The sequence below is a fragment of the Corvus brachyrhynchos genome, unplaced genomic scaffold, assembly GCF_000691975.1.
Source record: "Corvus brachyrhynchos isolate BGI_N302 unplaced genomic scaffold, ASM69197v1 scaffold395, whole genome shotgun sequence".
In the NCBI taxonomy this organism is placed as follows: Eukaryota; Metazoa; Chordata; class Aves; order Passeriformes; family Corvidae; genus Corvus; species Corvus brachyrhynchos.
This window is the reverse complement of record NW_008238340.1, coordinates 564006-583997: the sequence shown is the minus strand read 5'-3', so window position 1 is coordinate 583997 and position 19992 is coordinate 564006. Positions and strand designations below refer to the sequence as shown.

At 37.9% G+C, this 19992-nt stretch overlaps 1 protein-coding gene across 6 annotated transcripts in view; it reads right to left on the bottom strand.

Moving 5' to 3' along the window:
* VPS13D (vacuolar protein sorting 13 homolog D) overlaps positions 1-19992 on the bottom strand; it is a 94653-nt gene that overhangs the window by 50437 nt on the left and 24224 nt on the right. For 4 of the 6 annotated variants that reach the window (XM_017735033.1, XM_008634258.2, XM_017735034.1 and 1 more), the window contains exons 28-49: positions 19821-19933; positions 19058-19267; positions 16820-17085; positions 16514-16647; positions 16076-16231; positions 15279-15501; positions 14906-14980; positions 13990-14196; positions 13451-13540; positions 12318-12458; positions 11025-11147; positions 10312-10386; positions 7943-8048; positions 7476-7628; positions 6747-6882; positions 5702-5749; positions 4792-4942; positions 3935-4145; positions 2572-2819; positions 1722-1913; positions 1035-1161; positions 422-564 (exon numbers count right to left, since the gene is read on the bottom strand). In XM_017735033.1, coding sequence (XP_017590522.1) covers positions 422-564; positions 1035-1161; positions 1722-1913; positions 2572-2819; positions 3935-4145; positions 4792-4942; positions 5702-5749; positions 6747-6882; positions 7476-7628; positions 7943-8048; positions 10312-10386; positions 11025-11147; positions 12318-12458; positions 13451-13540; positions 13990-14196; positions 14906-14980; positions 15279-15501; positions 16076-16231; positions 16514-16647; positions 16820-17085; positions 19058-19267; positions 19821-19933 — 3328 coding nt within the window. The remainder of the gene's footprint in view (positions 1-421; positions 565-1034; positions 1162-1721; positions 1914-2571; positions 2820-3934; positions 4146-4791; positions 4943-5701; positions 5750-6746; positions 6883-7475; positions 7629-7942; positions 8049-10311; positions 10387-11024; positions 11148-12317; positions 12459-13450; positions 13541-13989; positions 14197-14905; positions 14981-15278; positions 15502-16075; positions 16232-16513; positions 16648-16819; positions 17086-19057; positions 19268-19820; positions 19934-19992) is intronic. The other 2 variants (XM_017735035.1, XM_008634259.2) reach the window with 1 other exon arrangement.

The following is a 19992-nucleotide window of genomic DNA, read 5'->3' as shown; positions in this document are numbered from 1 at the left end:
CCAGCCTCTGCAAACACTGCTAAGCAAAACCCACAGACACAGCACATGGCTGACCAGTTACAGTACACAGACACTCAAATTAATCAGAGTAATGTCATGGGATTTAAAATGCACTTGGAATTAACATATAAGGGGAATAAAAACACAGAAGCAGACAGAACAGTTTGACAATGTAGTTATTAACACTCGATGAAACGTAAAATTAAAAAGAACTGCAAACTAATTTTTAAGCTAATAAAATTTACAACAAATATATAAAATTACTTAGAATACTATCTTTTGTTTGATGATTTTCTCTGGACCCTCAAATGCCTTTAAGAAGATATGTTTCTCTGCTGCAATTGTTCTGTTTCTGGTGTCACTGACATTGTATCTCACCAAGAGTTCCACAGGATTTTCAGATGTTCCCATCAGCACCTACCAATGTTATAGATGAGGCCTGGCCGGTTTCCATGCTGGATCACCTTAAGGGCTCTGACACCACTCCCACCATCCAGGGAGAAACCCTGGCACCAGCCAGGCATGCCTTCAGGATGGATTCCTTTTCCAACCCTCATTGTGCAACTAAGGGTAAGAAGAAAACACAAAGATTTACTAATTTAAATGAAGGATCAGGTAGCAACATGATGCTGGTGATCAAACACATGCCCAGATAGAAAAAGAACATCTGTGTCTGGATATAAAAACATTTGAAGCCATGATAAATCTCTTACTGAGCGACTCATTCTGCATGTCTGCTATAAACCCTTTCAACACATTAGTAAGGTGTCAATGGCCATGTCCTGTAAAAAGCTTGGCAATTTCCAGACTGATTAATCATGACAGCATTTGTGTGTCCTTTATCTTTGAAATTTAAAACAAAAAAATTTGAAATAAATTGAGACACAACAGAATTGGCTAACCAAGCAGCTTTCAGTAGGAAATGTCTAAGAATCCAATATGCTCAATACAGTATTAAAAAACTTAATAATTTAAGAGGTCATCTTAATATTTTCATCTTTGTAAGGTTCCTCCTGATTGCCCTTCTTACTTACAAGTTTGGTTGTTCTTTATCAGCATAACAGAACAGCAGTGGGCTGAGACTTCTAGCAAGCTCATGCTCTTCGAATTGACCAGCCGCATCTGTTTTTGCATTATCTTGTCTGAAGATAAGTGGCAATCCTTTAAGTAAACACAGAAGAAAAGAGTGTTAAACTACACATCACCTTTGTACAAATTAACATGAGAATGGTAAAAATTTCAAATTAAGGAACAACCCAAAATATTTTTGTTGTAGTATTAGCCATTACTGTGCATTACTGTGCATCTAGTTTTCCATCTAACCTGCTTAAAACAGCTGCTCACAGCTGCAGATCATGAGACTGGCCCATGCAGACCTGAAAGTGCCAGTGGAAGTTCACACAGACTCACTGCAATTCAGACCCGTTGCCTTCTCAAGGTATCTCGGTCTTCGAAAACCACAAATTTTAACAGTGATCTAATCTATATTGATTTATTTAGAGGTACAATAGCTCATGTTTGAAAATCTGTAATACAGCAACCCAATGGCTAAGTTATCTCCTGTAACATGCATCAAACAGTAGCTGCTGGCACTATTAAAAATATAAATTCCTGCAACCTTTATTCCTCTTAAATAGTGTTTAAAAGCTTTATTTGGCCAGAAAGCAAATCAAAATACTACAGGAAAACCTTATTTCCCACTTCGTTACAACAAAACTTGCCTGTTTTGTTGATTAACCAATATGGAGCTGAAATTAGTATTTTTAGAGAGCCCTCAGCACGACACACAATCCGTATGGTCAGATTTAGCAGCCGCTTATTGACATCGTACAATCGCATCCGCACCATGTAGTTTTGTGTCCCAGGAGGAATCAACAGCTCTTTGCAGATTGGGAAGTTTTCTAGCAATACCCCTATGAAACAAAACAAAGCAGAGCAAAATAAAACATCACCCACACAAACATGAGTTTTTGATAAGCACTGAAGTTGGTGTTTCATGTAACTTGATCTTCCTGAATATTTCATGGAGCTCACCCTGATCAACTTTTAAATATACCCATTATGGTAAACTCTGACCTCATGAAGAAATGCCTCAATTTAAGTCACAAACAGCAAAACAAGTTCTGTAAGGGACCCTGATTAGGGCTAATTATTGCTTCAGGCATTACAGGTCTAACCAGTGTTGAATAACTCCATACATACTCTCAACACCAATTATTTCTGTCAGAAAGAAAAGAGCAAAACCACCCAAAACATTAGGAACTTATTTGATTTATTCCCCTCTTTACCACTGTTCTCTCCAGTTTCCACTCTCAGGAAAACCAGAGCTGACCAAGGAACATCCTAAGTGACAGCTGACAGATTTGGGGGAATGATGGCAGTATTGGGTTGGTTTTTTTCCAGTGTGTACACTTCGTTACTAAAAATAAGAAGCCCTGCAACCCAATGAAACCATCATTTAAATGCTTTCTATTTTTCCATTTTTCCATTCTGTGCCATAGTTCCTTGCAGAAACAAGTTCCCTGGAGGTACAGAGAGGAGCAGCAAATGGTCCCTGAGCAAGAGCCTTACCAAGCTCAATGTTCTGGGCTGTGTCAGCCGTGTGCAAGGCAGCCTCTTTGCCAGGCTTCAGTGTCCCACTGATGGGCAAACCCTTCACGTAGAATTCCAGCTCACAAGGCAGCAGGTTGCAGATTACCACCGTTGGCAGGAGATAAATGGTATGCCCAGGCTGCCTGAAAATCTGCTTAGCACTGTCAGAGAATATGCTGGAAGGCATGTAATCTGGGTAATTTTCTTTCTTTATAGCCACACAAAACCTGGGAATGCCAACATACATGAGAAGTCAATGAATTTGACACAATAATTAAACCCTGTCTTTCCATATTGCACTAAGTCCTCAAAGATGCTCTAACTTCAGGATTGATGAGAAAAACAGTATTTAGAGTTGTTCTCCACATAATCACTTTGCAGCTCATTATAAGGTACTTTGTATTTATGTCTGACGTTAAGACAACATGAGTTTTCTGATTTTAATCGAAGACTTAATTTAGTTCCCCAAAAACTGGTCTATTTAGAGACCTAACAGAAAATGGCTATTAGAGACTGCCACCTTTAAAACCAACTTTCATAAACTTGCAAAAGCATGTTCTTTACTACTACTATTAAAAACAGATTTTTAACTATTGAAGTAAACTATAATCATGTACTTAAACATAAATGCTGAATGTGTCCTTCTTCCCAGTAGATATATCTTTGCTCTAACCACTTGACACTTCAGTTTTTCATTAGTTAAGGTAAAAAATTGAGTTGGTAAACTTTCATTTTAAATAATTAGTTTATTTTCCTCCCTGTGATACATTCAAAAACAGTGTATTAGGAAATGAACTATGAAACTGACATAGAGCAGTAACCATATGGTGTGCAAAGGTCATTTCCTGACACAACTTCATAATCCCTATCCTAGTATTTCCTAAATTCAGAGCAACCCTAAAGCAATCATATCAGAAAACTACAAAATTCCATTAAGTCCTCACTATGCAGAGAATTTTTGGCCTCAGAACCGAGCACAGGACATTGAGGATAAAGAGTAAGTATTTGTGAACACTCTTTTGGCAAACCCCTCATTACCCTCAGTGAGACAGAGTAGTTAATTTAATGTAAGTTCACATTCTATTTTCTAACTTTCTCTTTTTTTTACAATAAATATTCATAGTGTGCTTTATATTCTCAGAGGTTTAACAGCACTATCAGAAGGGCTTCCAGGAGCCCTGCAGAAACAGAGCAGCTACACTTCACTGCTTCACTCCAGATCCAATAAAACATCCCACTAAACTGCAGCAGCTTTCATCTCTAAGCATTCTCTTTCCTGTTATTTACTTTCACAGGATTTCATTTATCAGAGCTTACAGAAGAAGAACTGGGCTTTAATTACCTGAAAAACCGGCTGTTTTCGGACTCCATGGAATGACACTCCCTCTTGCTGCTGCATACCTCTGCTGCCTTCTGGACGTTAGTCCAGTGAATCGGAGCCTTACAGAAGAACACTCCCATTCCTTTGGGCCTGGCTTGCAAACGCCAGGATGTGAGATGTAATGGAATAGCAAAGGAATCTCCTGGCATAACTGCTGGAAGGACTACAGGCTCTGCAACCAGAGAAGAAATCACACATATTAAAAGAGGCCCCTTTACTGAAAACAGTAAAATTTTGAAGTAGTAAGTCTCAAATTTTTAATGCAACACGTTTAATTTTAATATAAATCACTTCCTGCTTTATTCATGTTTCAAACACCAACCTGGTATTTTCAGCTCTATTAACAATCTGGCAGCAGACTAATGTCAGTGTGTAAATCTGAAACAGCCTAAAAACTTGTTGGTATTCCAATTCTTTAGTGAAAACGCTTGTTTCAAAAAACCTCGTTCTACAAACATTCTGGGTACATTATCAGCATATCATTACATTTCTACTCTAAACCTTTGCATGGTAACAGCAAAACCTTCCAGACTGCTGCTGTAAGAGACAACTTTGCTACATACAGAAATAAGTTTTAGTCTTTACAGAATGTCAGCTTTCCCTGTTTATCTGAACAGCAACAAAAAATCCTACTGGGCTCTCTAGTTCACCTTGCTGACTGTTTTCTTCTTAACCTGACCCATTTCCTGTCCAGGGAGGTCTATTCTGGTATGAAACATTACAGATGGTGGTGAATCTTCCTGGGGAGGAAGCTGAACTCCCCACAGTATATAGGGACTGCTATAGGAACATGGGTCACAGGAGTTTACAGCACTTACTGTCAGGGGCAGAAGGACTGTCCAGTCGCAGTTCCATTGGAGATTCCAGCTTGTTCTTCACCATCAAGGCTGAGCGCACTGTTATCACCTTCCGGGCGCTCCCCTCCATGGTAACTTCAAACACCACACGAACTGGAGGCAATGAAGAAAACTGGAAGATATTTAAAAGCATTAAAAAGCTCAGGTAATGAATATATCTAGAAGAGGGACACCTCCCTTATGAAGCACTAACTGCTGGAGAAAAATTTGCCAACTGAATCCAACCATGTGCAACTCATAAGGGGTATAAATAGTTTCATAATGGTGCTTTATAATCCTGTACCTCCTCCTCAAAGAACAGTAAAATTATGAAAAAGCAATTCCACACATCACTAACTCTGTTACGTTTCTCAAAATGATGCAAGTTCAAATAAGAGCAATATAGATCCTAAGAGGTGAACTTTACACATCCTCTTTCTATTATATTATTTAATAAATCCATGTAGTTTGAAGTCTAAGACTCATAAAATTACCGATCACTCATCACTTCTATCTGTCAAAACTGAAAAATAAGGTAGAGCTTTCTTAAAATATTCATGCTTTCTTCACTCACAGCTGCCCTTCTACTGTGGTGTTTTACCTTGTACATTACACAAAGCCATGGCCACTTTGATCCTGAAAACAACATTTAATATGCATTTACATGCTAGAATTCACATATTAGAATTTAAGACCCATTTTTCAAACATTTATACTGGTGAGGAATGGTAAGTCATAAGTATTTGTTCTGATTTGAAAGTGCATTTTGTTTGCCTAAATTTTGTTTCCTTTCTATTGAAAAGGTTCTAGAAGGATGGAAAAGCCAGCTCACTTGTAGAGTTACCCTACTCTTACTTAAGTAGCTCTCAAAAAAATGAAAATATATACTCACGTAGACTTGTGGATGTATTATGTTTGTTCTACTTATTGGGCTTCCAAGCTGGGAGGAAAGTAAACAAGAAGGTTAAAGAAGTTAAACTTTTAAGATACTGCTCTCAGCTCTAATACAAAACTTTACTACAGAAGAATAAACTTTCATCACATTGTGTTTCTGATCTTCAGTGCAACTTGGAATCACATCAGAACTAGATTAGCAAAGCCTGTTTGTAATACTGCTTTGCAAAGAAATGAAGCTTAAGGAGGTTTTGTTGTAAAGAAAAATTCTACAGGAAATGTTGCTGGACAGCAATTCTCATTAATTTGCATCCTTTTCCTTCAACATTCAAGTGACAGAGAGATGATCCTTTTTATGCTTCAATATAAAAACTCAGAAACAATTCAAGTAAGAGACCACTGGCTCTTGTCAGCAGTATCAAATCAAATTTAATTCTGTTTTATATCAAGAAGATCTCAACCTCCTATTTGTCCAGTGCTCAACAACTAGCTAGTCTCAGTAGCTAGTCTCTGAACTTAGCTAGTCTTGAAATCCACAAGACCATTTTTATCAGTGAGCCTCCACCAAATGCCAGCCTGCTGATTATTACAACTGCATTTTCCCTTCATGACAAGTGTATTTTGTCTACAGAGCCACATACTTCAAAAACAATCTCCAGGCTTACAGGAAATTGCCAGTGTTGTTTATTTTAAGCAAATTAAATACATGAAAAGCATTCTTGCAATAAAAGAAATAAAAGTAGCTGCTGAAATGCTGCGTTGATTTAAAGCTCAGTCTCCACGAGCGCATGGCCTGTCACTAATACATTCATTCTGTCACTGGAAGCTCTGCCTGCCAAGGACAGATTAACTGATGACTGCTCTGGCTGTGGTTTGGTTACACAGTATTGCCAGTTAGGAACCCAGCATCTCCAAGCTCTCCCAACCCAGGCTAACTGGAAGGAGGACAATCTCATACAACAGATGCTTTGAGATTAAAATCTTGCAGACATCATTACTCTTACATGACATATTCTTTTAAAACACTCAAAATCAGAACTTACAGTAGAAGAGGAGGAGTTCTTATCTGGTGCAGCATATCGGAAAAATGTTCCAACTTTGTCTACAGACACTGGACTCACTTCTTCCCAGCCATTTACTCTCACTTGCAACTGATGAATCCTTAGATCATGTGTGTGTCTACCAGGTTAGATCAAGTTAAATTACTATTAAGCATTGTTATACAGAGTAAACACCAAACAGTTCAAACCACAAACATCCTCTGGATTCTCATAAAAGAATCTCACTGAAGCATTAAAAAGTCTCAAGTTTTTCCATTTCACGGATAGATGGACCTGATTTTATGTCTAATTACTGCACCTTCCCAAAGGTACACACAGACACATAACTATATCACAAAAAAAAAAAAAAAGCGTGCTACACATTTGTTAACAAGCTCTAGTTCTTACCTTTGATAACAACCAACACTGCCCCAACAGTCCTTTAAAATAAAGGACATTGATTTGTAACTGAGACCCCCAAGTCCTTCTAAAAGCTTATAATGATCCAACTCAGATAAAGGAATAGCTTCCACCAATAGCAACAGTTGCTGCTTTACCAGAGAAATTATAATTTCACTCTATACAAGAGTATTAAAAATAAACACTAAACATTAACAGGAGATTTTGAAGAAATCCACTTCTAATGTGACACCTGCCAGTGCCCTCACAACTATGAACCTGTGTGTTCCATACACGAGACTGTCAGAACATCTCATGGCCTGGTCCCTTCACCTGTGTCTGAGTTTTCCTCTGGCTTCAAACTCAAATGGAACCTCTTCCCCAGTGATAACCTCTTGCCATTCACTGACGTTATGGGCATCATCCAGCAACGTCCCATTTTCCTCAGGAACAACACCTGGACTCCCACTGTGAGATAGGGCAGCCCTGTGAAGAGAATCACAGCATTTTACAAACTGACTACTTCAAGTTGACTACTTCAAGTTAGTCCTGCAATGAACACAATCACACCATGAACGTATGTGACTGGTTTCCACACTCTGCTGGGTCTCTTGAAAAACAAAATCTTTTGTTTAATAATAAAACTATCTCAGCGTCAAAGAAAAGGCTCTTAACTGAGTAAAACTGGGAGTTGCCTACAGGTCTCTGCAAAACAAAAGCACTGAAAACAACAGGGTCTGGCTCACATGGAAGAGGTGCCAGACAAATACGTCTGAAGTGATCCCCCAAGAGCTGCTTACCGGGTTGGGGTCGTAGTCAGGGTGGCAAACCAGAGAGTGCACCCAGTGTGATTCCTCAGAGCAAAGGGGACAAACGGCTGCCTGCGTTTTGGGGTCTTCATTTCAGCTACAAAACAGAACAGAGACTTGTCTGAATGCGCATGAGAAATTCATTCATCAGATGTTAATGTGGGATGAGATACAATGACTGGAGAACCACAACCTGCTCTAACTAAAGAAAAACAAAGAAACAGGACATCCAGATTACTTACAAAGTTTTCACAACTAGTAATTACTACAGGAATGGTACAAAGCAAACAGACATTCTTCCCCTACATCAACCCCGCCTTGGAACTGAACTTAATCTACATGTTCTTTTGTTTGTTTTTATCAAGTCTTGTAAAATACTATGCCTCCAGTTACACCTAACACGTAGAAAACCTAACTAAAACCCCAAGCATGATGAGTAATCTTTTATATACATCCAAATGCTCATGAAATACTAAAGACACATTCACTTAAAATTAAGATTTATGCTGCATTTAATGTAACAAATACAGTTACATTAAAGGTAACAGGTTAGCCAGTACCCCCTTTAAATGGGACTTTTATTCTCAAAGCCTGAACAAGTAGAAATATTTTCCAATACAGGATAAAGCCTACTAAAATACGGAACATCATTTGAGAGCAACCAAAGGCAATCTGGTTTTGTTAATCTGTTGGGACAGCAATATGCCAGAAGACGATACTTCACCTCCCATGCTTGCCTTTTTCCAAGCACAAATTTCTAACAGGCACAAGTGTTACTCTCATCTTCCACACTGCAGTGCATGAAATCTGTGAAAATACTTACTGTGTTTGGACAGAGAAAAACCCCTGTCCGAGTCCAGTAATTTACTTAAAAAGGAATATAAATGGCTGCTACCTCAATACACACATCTTTGGTATAAGAGAAGTGGAAAGAAGGCACACACAACAAATCAGCTGCTTAAAGAAAAGGTAAGACAGAAATCTCTTTCCCAGACCTGAAGTCACTCCAAAAGGTTTCCAGAGGCAAGGAGGGGTGATGTGGGGAGGGCAGGAAAGTTTTGAAGGAGCTACTGATGACAACAGACAACTTTCTTCCAAACCAACAAACTCCTATGTACTCTCATGTTGTCCACGGAGACTTAAAGCTTACAGAGAAAGTTCTTTCCAATTAAATAGCAAGAAGATGAAATCTTTGAAAATCAAAGCTCTGATTTTTGCCAAAAGCAAATACATGTTCTAAGTGTTGAGTTTCACTTTATATCATTTTTTGGCTAGCCCAGGTTCTACAAAATTAGACCAGAAGCCAAATGAACTTTTACTCTGGTGTTTAATCGATTGCCAATTTATCTTTGGAGACTTTTAAAAAAGAATTTTTGGGACTATGGCCTGATTTTCAAAAGAAATGTAGAAGTTGAGTTTTGAGACTACTGCCTGAAAAAAAAAGGCTATCATTACCAGGAGGATTTTTTCATAATTAATTTAGTAATTTAGCTGCAACCCCTACTAAAAGCCAAGCAATAAATATTAGATGTTTCGCTGTTCGGTTGATTTTTGGGGGGGAAAAAAACCAACAGAAAAATACTTCAGAAACATAAATCCAAAATTTTCCATTTTGTTGTTTTGTTTTTTTTAACTCAGAGAAAATATTTCTAAGGGGCACTCGAACAGGCAACAGATGTAGATTTCCAGAGAGCTCTCTCTTCTCCCATCCACTAACTTTTTTGCAGGGCTATGTATTTATCAAGTGTGCTGTTTGTCTTCCATAATGTCAAAAATTGAAAAATCTTACTTCATACTGCATGGTTTTGCCCAAAACCTATCCTGTCAAATAGAACCCAAACAAATTAACAAATTATTTATTAGGAATGCTTTACTTCCTAAAGCTTACTGAAAACAGCCTGTTCTTCTGAAGGCATCTGAAAGTTTTAAGTACCTAAATATGCTAAATTAGGCATAAATATGTATATTGAACATAATGGTGGATATTTTTAGAATATAAATTAAATACTGTGATATTACTATGCTATTTTTAATCACACTGTACTTTCCCTCTAGAAAAGAGACACTGAACAGTCAACAATTCACATAACCTTCCTCACAAAGACAGTTCTCCTACATGGGGTTACATTTCTCCATTCTTTCCTGAAGGACCCAGAGAATGACAGGACAAAATACTAAATTTAGCAGCCTAAAAGAAAAGTAGCTGTTATGTTATTTGGCTTGAGGGTTTTTTGGGTTTTGATTATTTTTAAATATAGAGGCCAATCCACCAGCAAGTCCCACATACAGCACAGTATTTATTGTGCAAGAGCCTTTCAAAGAAAAAAAGCACCTTTTGGTGTCTGTGTGCTGTACAGTACCTCTAGCATAGATCTGATGCTCTAGGTTAGTCAAACTGGCTGTACTCCTAGTTCTAAGGTAGACAAGAGGAAGGCCTGGCAGACAGGAAAGACAAAGTTAGCAGGTAAGAAAACCCATACAAATACAGGTAGATTTTCCCCTGCATGCATAAGGGAAGATATACATCATGCAATTATGAGTCTCTACCCATTTGCTTGCACTAAGCTGGCATTTGAATTGTTAAAATTCCTTCTAGAAGGAACTCTGGGAGAAAAAAGGATGAAAAGACCTGCCACATGTCAAGAACTATTACTCAGGCGATTATTTCACAAAGAAAACAGCATTTTTTTAGAGAAACTCAGTTATTTAGGTCTTTGAGGTACAGAAAGAAAAAGATCCTCTCTGAACTGCACACAGCCTAAACTCAACACTCTGATTTAATCCTTGACATGAGAGTCACTCATTAACTGAGAGTGGCAGACAGAAAGGAAGCAGAACTAGCAGTACAAAGCTCTTACTCAAAGCTAAGCAGCCAGAAAGCTTTTTGTTTTGAAAGAACTGAATATAATTGAACAGAAACAGCTTTTTTGTCTTTTTTTTTTTTTTTTGCCAAATATCTCTAACAAATCACTGTATGCTGGGAAGCCAAAATACTTATGTTTGTAATACATTAGACAGATGACCATGTGTGTCAAGACTGTTTCAAATAAAGTGTGATTAATGACCAACATACTCTGCCCAAAACATGGGGGATCCACCGAAGAACCCGACCAGTCTTCTGAGCTGATTACATTCACTTCTTTGTCCTGTTTACAGTAATCTTCCATCCAGGACTGCTTGGTACATGTGTATTGCTCTAGAGGAATGTAAGCACAGACAGTGTCTCCAAGGTGGCAGTAAACGAAATAATTGAAAAGTGTGTTAAATTCATCACACTCAAGTTACTCCACTTTAATGGTAGAAGTTATACTTCACTGCTTTTTCTGTGAGTCACTTACGTAAGTTAAAGACAAACAACAGCTCATAAAATCACAGCAATGTCTTAAAAAACAAATATATCCCAAAGATTTTATTTTTAAAAAAAGCTTTCAGTGGAATTTCATGTTCTTGATACTCCTGTATCAATCTAAGAGCTCTACCTGCCGAGACAATTAACCTTAGATATTTTCATGTCAGAAGCACTTCCTAGGGTTTTGGGGTTGCTTCTTTTAAGAGGCACATGCACATTCCTGCCTAAGTATCAAGACATTAATTGAGTCCTCTGGCACACAGCCTCACCACTTGTCATCACTGGTTTTAAAAAGCATAATCTTCAGAATCATTGATTTGCTTCTTCTCCTGCCACCTTGGCTCCCCTCTTTCTGCCAACCCCCCAGGTTCTCCTTGGGGGACAAAGGAGACCAAGGCAGGTTTTTTTGTTATATCTGCAATCTCAGCTGTTGACATTTTCTTTACTGTGTCCACCAAATAATTCTGAATGAGCAACAATATTCCTGGGAAATGCACACAATTAGAGCTCCACAACACAGAAGCTCACATGAAATTGGAGCTAATGATGAACAAAATATTTTGGTTTCCAGAGGTGGGAACTGACAGCTCAGGTGCTCAGAAACTGAAGAACTGAAATGAGTAGCTACCCACTACATCTGTCAATGTACTGAAAAATGATGAGCTTATCAAAATATTTTTAAGCCCTGTGAAGTATGGAAAGCTTTAGATGAAAGCCTGTTTCTGATTAAAAATAAATTTCAAATAACATACAAATTTGATAGAATTCATATGACCAGAGAAAGAATTCCTACTAGCCTCTAAAATATGCAGCTCATGTCTTTACACTTTCACAACATCTGATAGAACACGGGCTACCTAAACACACACCTGGTACAGTATCCTGGGAAGTGTGGAGGGACTTGAGCCGATCCCACTCCCTCCACAGGATGCCAACAGTTTAACTAGAGATATCTGTCATTTTCAGTAGTGAAAACCAGACTGTAGAGTGCTGCTCTCAGGGAATATTCCCACATACCTATGAGAACAGAGGTGATGTTTATATCCAGGCGTGGATTGGCCTTCACTTCCAGCTTCAGGCGGGAAGGGTGGAGGCGGCTTGAAGCTTGCTGTTGCCAAGACACTGAACACGGCCACGGCTCAATAAATGGCTCCCAGCCTGAGAGAAACACAAACCATGACCTCTGCTACACACATGGAGGCCACACTGGAATGCTCTTTACATATATAATAATGAAACTCTAATAATTAGATCCTTTACTTTTAATCTGTGTTCAAGATGAAGTTGCAAACCTATGGATTTAATTTAATACCTATTACAAATTTGGTCCAGCTCCTCCATTTAGACCATGTATACCATATGTAGGGTCTTGCAGAAATATCTTAATTCCAATTAAAGCACTAGAAGGCAATTACCGCTCTATATTTAAGCTAGCTGGAATTAAGTTCTCTCAAACAGCTTCGACAATGACTTTCACACAATTATACGTAAGCTGGCTATTATTCAGTATCTCAAAGGATAAAGATCTAGAAGCTTTTAAAAAAAACCACCCTACATATTTTTAAAAACAAAGTATTTTTTAAAAACAAAAAATTTACCTTGTTATTGACAGATAATTTCTGAGTGCTTGTCACCAATTATGTAACAGAAAATTTAGTTTCTCAGTTAAAAAACCCCACACAACTAGATTACTTCTTTTGTCAGTATCATTGAGGCCTAACTTGGTTTTTAACATCTAAAATATAAATTGTGATTGTCTTCTTATGTTAATCCTTTGTCTTCAGCCTAATCACCTGCCCTCACATGCTTTTCCTTCCTGAAAAACGTAATCAACTGAATGCACCAAACAGTCAAAGAGAAGAGAGACAAGAATGCAGAGACAGCTTGTTGTAAAAGTGTTGTTTTGGTGAATAACCTTTCTATGCAATTCCATCTGAAAACTTGAGTGCTACTTTCATATCAGCAAAATCTCTACTTTCCACATTCCTCCAACTGATCTCAAATCAGGGTATCTTGTCTAGGATCACAGTCTCACACACACAGAGTCCCAAAAGTCAACCTTTCCCCATTCCCTTAAAGGCATTTCCTGTAGTAGGAAAGGCTGTTTCCTAAATTTAAATAAGAAGACAACAACTCCCCAGGTATTTCACCTGAAAGCTCACGGTTGTAATAATCTCCAGACAGGGTAAAATGAGCGTAACCTTCAGGGCTGGTTCTCAAATGTTGGAGAAAATTCAAACCTGGGGGAAAAAAACCCATGTGACATTTAAACTAATGCAAAACAATCAAGCTTCCTGATTTTGTGAACTGTCAAGTAAGCAATGGAAGGTTTTGTCTTGTCTTTTAAACTGAAATGGTAAAAAAAGCCTATCATAATACTCTTCAAATAACATTTGCAGATAGCCACACCTTACAATACAGAGCCTCCCTAGGATTCTGCTCAGGACAGATTCCATTTGTTATGTAATGTCAAAAAGGGAAACCAAAATCTTAACCCTACAAAGACTGTAATCTTAAAACCAAAACTTAAACCAAAGAGAACTAAAGAAAAAAGAACCCCCAAAATCCCCCATAACCACCACCAAGACACTGTCAGTTGAAATTTGACAAGTCCTGACAAACAAGAGCATGGTGCTGAACACACCCAGAACTGACAGTCATTTTATACAAGGCAGAACCAAAAACTCACGTGAAAAGGTTAATTCAGCCAGGGGAACATCACAGTCCATGCAGTCATCTATAAAGCAGATGCAAACACTTTCTGCCTTTATTTCCACCCCAGAGATGAACTGGAGAGGCACAATCCCCTGGCTATCTCGACCAGAAGAGGTCTGGGAAACTGATTTCAGAGGTTCAGCATTCTTAAACAGCCAACTTGCTGCTTTTTTCAAGTCACCTTAGATGAAAGCAAACAACCAAGCAATCATCATCTACTTTCTCAATGAAACGTACTTAGTAAAAAACATATAGAAGAAAACTAATTCCCTCTCTCTTAAGAAAATATTCTCAACAGTACCTTGAATATGCTCTATTTTGTAACATAAATATGAGAAGAATATAAAGACATTGGTATTTCCTAAGAGTAAGAAATGTATTTTGAAGTTTGCAAAAGTAATAAAAATCTGTAACATTATGCATGCCTATAGGTAAGGTAGGAAGCATGATAGTGCTAAAGGAAAAGAATCACTTGTGTTAAAGCCTTGTCTTCTTTTCATGTACTGCACATAGAAATAGAGAAATACGATTTTAAAAGGGAGAGATGAAAACACATGCTCTCAAGAGGAAGAGATGGATAATAGCGAGAAATTGGCCCACCATAAAAAATTACCAACCTGAACACAACTAAAACTCCCAAACAAAAATATACTCAAGCACCCCACACATGACATCCCAAGGGTAGGAAGAATCCTTGCAGGGTGGATTTTACGCAGTAGCAGAACAGGAAGAAGAATGTTTAAGATTACAGGCCAACACAGAGCCAAAGACATTCTAAAGAAAGAAACAGGGCTTGTGCATCGCCACCTGACAGTCTACAGGCTTTACTCAGTTGCAATTAAGGTAAGGTGAACAGTGTGCAAGCCCCTGCTGAGAATATCTGATGTTACCTTGGCAGATCAAAAGAGCTTTACGACAATCTTCCATACTGAATCCCAGCTCCTGGAGGCGAGCCAGCTGGACCTCTGGAATGAACAGTTAACCACGCATAAATCCTTGACAGTTATCTATTTGTTTTCATTTCTAGAATCAAGATACATCTGTATGTATCTGTATGTAGAAAAAGCACATGATTCAACACTGCTTTTACATTTTTTATAATATCATCAAGACAATGCCATCATTAAACAGCTCTAACCAACAAAGGGTCTTACACCATGACGGTATCAACATCTTTTGTGTTAAGCATACAGATTAGCTTCACCTTGTAGAAACCTCCTTTAGATATAAAAAAGGGCTTCACTCCAACAGTGAAAAACATACCAAGAACAGGATCCAGCACACGTTTGGATCCATCTCTGGTTTCATGTGCCAAGGAAGCCTCATTTTCCAGTGCTGAACTGGAGGCATCAGCAGCATTCCCAGCACTTGAGGCAGCCGAGTCAGGCAGAGCTGCACTTGTCTGTTGGGGAATTGACTTTGCAATCGCCAAAAAGAGTTGAACATCATTGTAGGACAGTCTGATATCCAGTGCTTGCAAATGAATCTAAATGAAAAATTAAAATATAAGATTCACTTGCCTTTTTCTACACATTCTTCTTACATACTTTAGATATTAATGAAGCTTTTCCCAAAGAAGACAAAATTTAGGGTTAAAATCTGATCACCATGCTGTTTTAAAGATCCAATAATAAAATTATCGAAGTTGTTATAATTTACCAACAACCAACAGCATTACTTTTCAGGGAAAAGAAGTTTTACTTTGATATAATGGTAAAAAAAGTCTCTAAATATAATTCCTCTCTAATATGTCCTAACAAGTAGAAACAGAAAATACAGAAAAGTATCTTTTTCTTTCAGATATTAGTAACTATCTAACATGCCTACATAATCAGCCTACTTCTTTCCCCCACTATTAAACTCTGTAACATATCCCAGAAATCACTCTTTCATTACCACTAAGAGCATTTTCTGCATGCTTGTTTCTTTTCCTTTTCAGGAAAAAATTGCCTTATTCTCTTCTCATGCATTCGAAAGTCTTCTATTAAATCCTTGGGCATAAAAATATCTCTGCTAGTATTCTCTACTGCATATCATTTTATTCAGGCCTTTAACATTACCTCTAGAATAGGGGGAAAATCTTCACTATTGAAAGCATCCAGCAGTCCTGAACCACTTGGGTAGGAAGAATTCCCAATAAGTTCCATATGAATCTGTACTGGATCGATAATTGACAGTGCAGTCTCTTGCTCATTTCCTAACCGGCATGAAAACACCTAAAAGTTGCAAATTATTTTTAAAAAATTACGAATTGAGAGAACAGGCCTGGCAAGAACTAGCAATATTCTGAGGTTGCAGTCAAGTCTTACAATGTTTTAACAGAAACAATAAAAACTGTTCCTAAAACTGCTGTAAAATGAGACCATTTGGTGAGAAACTAACAAACTTCAAAAAGCATCTGTGGACTATTCCTTTTGTGTCTATACATTTATAGTAAAGTATCTTCACAAACTCCTCTAATTTTAGATGTTTTACAGAAGCAAATTTATTTTTCTTACCTCAATGCCAAACAAACTGCCAGAGAAAGGACGATCTAACAACTTGGGCTTGTAAGTGAGAACAGTTGTTCCCTTCAGAATAATTGCGTTGGTATCGAAGCAGGATATGTCTTCAACAACCACAAATTCAGTTCCTTAACCAAACAAAATGACAAATAATAAACAGGGCAGTTGGCAATATCATTAAGCTACTTTCAGCATTTGCAGCAGGTTTCTTGATTTCCTTTAACAGACCTGGTTTTACACCAGCACATGGCTTTTAATGAGAAAAACTCCTGCAAAAGCACTAGAGAAGAGCACGTTTACCTGTCACATTGACCTTGACTTCCAGCTGCTTTTCTGCTGTCACAGGGAGCGAGGAACGTTTGGTAACTACTCCACTTTTCACAGTTTTGGGAACTACAGTTGTGTCACTGATGCAGGTTCGCTGCCGGGATGAATGGGGATTTTCCCGCTTTTTGGTATCTCCAGGAGTATATAAAAAGTCATGAACCAGTAACAACCAGTCAAATATCAGGAAGACACGAAGATTGTTCAGAACAACTGTGAAACTGGAGGAATCCTTAGTAGACCTTTTAAGAAGAGAGAAGCACACAGGTGAACTTTACAACCTACAGATATTTAAAATCATGCTAAATACTGTCGGTATCTAGTAAGAATTATGTGGCATTTTATAGGGATACACTTAGTTTACAGAGTGTCTGGCCTTTAAAATACACATACATACATATATATATACACACACATATATATATTTAAACGGATTGAAATTCAACAATTTGCTGTACCCACAGAAACCCAACACATCTTAACCGCACAAATTCTAAGCCATAATGGTACAGGAGATGAACTGAAAAACTACGTAACAGGAAATTTATAAAAGCTCCTTTAACACACTTACATTATCAATATTAATTTGCAAAATTTCAAATTTTGAAACTTTTTATTATCATTTTATGTCTGTTGGGTATCAAACCTAACATTCTGTGTGTGAAACTCAGACCAGCTCCAAGGTAAGAGGTACAGCATGAATTTCCTCTCACACCCTGACAGCATTTTGCAGCACAGGAAGCTGCTCTGTCATTCAGAAAAAATGTCAGCCTGCCTGAGCCCCCAGCATCCCGTCCTGAAGGTCTGGCTAGGAGGGATAAAGTGTTTGGCTTCATGATCTGGAATACCAGTTACATTTGATCATGCTAACTGGAAAATCATCTAAGTACTTAAATATCATGAAGCAATTTTCAATCCAGCACACTGTGAACTATAAAATCTCCAAAGAACTGTGGTGCCTTAGCGGGGAGCAGCCTCTGCCTGAGCTGCTTCCAACAGCAAAAGCCTATAACCCTCCCTGGCTCTCCAGGATATTTCAAGAGGCACCAGCCAGTACAACACTATCACTGAGTTCTGCCAACCCTTACATCTACTGCCAAGGATGCTCTCACCACTAAAAACAGACCACATGCTGCTGTGGCTGAAATTTAAAAGCACAACGCTTGGGAAGAAGATTTCTGAAACTCTCACTCACAAACCAGATTAGGCTGTACCTTGCAAACTCACTAACTGTGTCTAATCTAGGCACCTACTGACTCAACAGTTCTGTGAAAACCATCTGGGTTTTTTTAGGGTTTATCTTTTAGTAAATCCCATTTTAGTTATATTCAAATTGAAATGTTGGTTTCTTTCTGAACACATTTTTTTAGGTACCTAAAACCGCAATGCAGCATCCAAATCTTAAAAAAAATTTCTCTCAGTTGCCAAGTTTCTTTGGTTGGTTTTTATGAACAAATATCTTCAAAATTCTCTACTGGACTAAAATAATCCACAATTTTTTTCTACATTATTCCTGCAACTGTTTCAGAGGGCATCATAATTATATGAGAGTGAGAAAGCTGAGCTTGGTCAGCAAATCTGATCAGAAGTGAAAGTAACATCTCTAGTCATCTCAGTTCACCCTCTTTTTTGTTAGTTAACATTCCTCAGAAAAACACCATGCTGAGAAGGTAAATACTGACATTATTCTTTATATTCCCAATTTCAACACTAAATTAGATCAAAACAGATAAGAAAAAACAAACAGGGTAGGATAGAACACAGAAGAGAATACAGAGATTGTTTTTGAAAGAGGTGCCACTTCTGTCTGTATTTGATGCTCTCAGAAAACCACATGTGACACCTGCTGGGAAACAGCTTTTGTGCAACTTACAGTAAAAATTCTACAAACTGGTTTTATGCACACATGTGATAGGCCAGACTTATCAAGCTTTAAGCGCTAGTGATTTTAATAGTATTTCAAACCTTCATCTGATCCATTATACATTCAAACCTAAATTTTACTGCAACAACTGAAAAGAAAAAAATCCAACAACTTCCAGAGAATGAGTAACTGCAGATTTCAATCTATCACGTACCACTGATCACCCCAAAAAGTCATCAGATTGAAATACAAAGCCAGCAAGTTTATTTACAATAATAACAGGTGTATTAAAACCAGGACAGTCCTGATTATGTCATTATTAAAAACAAACAAATCCCAGAATTACCAACCTGAAATGCAATTCAATCTGGATTGCTCCCGGGCTACTGGTGTTCTTTGATGACTGAAAGATGCAACTGAAGACATTTGGGGGGCCTGTAGCATATTTCTGTCCAGCATAACGAGTGTCAAAGGCCATCATGGAATGAGAGACCAGATTTACAGACTTTGTTCCATTTGAAGAGCTTTCAAAAAGCAACTTGGATTTCTTAAAATCAAACCTGGGAGAATAAGAAGCAAAACAACACACTGAAGAGACTTACAGTTTATTTATTCCTTGGAGTAATTTATTTTACAAGTACAGCACACTGCTGAAATCTTTCATTTAGGTATTTTCTAAAACAACTACAATCATATCCCATGTCACAGGGATAGAAAATAGGTCTATACTACATGTAATAATATCTTCCACTGATGAAAACCCTTCTGGATTAAAAACACCCCAACAAGCCAACACAGCAGAAATCTGCTTTTTTAAACCCTCCCTCATATCACCTTCTTAATTAAAATACTGTTTCTCTTGGGCAAGTCAACTGATCACTGGATTGTTATTTCAAGGACAACTGGAAAGACAGACGGTATCGTTTGAACAGTGTTATTCCCTTTCATCTTTCAGAGCAGCTCAAACTCTCAGTTTGGACTCTAATTAAGAAATTCCATTTCACTGCATTATTAAACTGTAATTCCACATATTATTTCAATTCTTGTCCTGTATCTCTCAATATAAGCACAGTATTTAGGATAAGGTATTCAGTAAGAGAAGAACATTCATACCTGGCTAAAGAGCTGCATCCATCTTTCCCCTTTGGATCCATCAGTTCCAGGCTCACATTAACCATGTCAATGAGGAATGACATGGAAGTATACACTTCTCCGCTCAAAACTGTCTGAAAGTGGAAAACACCAACATTCTTTTTCAGAGCATCTGTTTAACTTTCATCTCTGA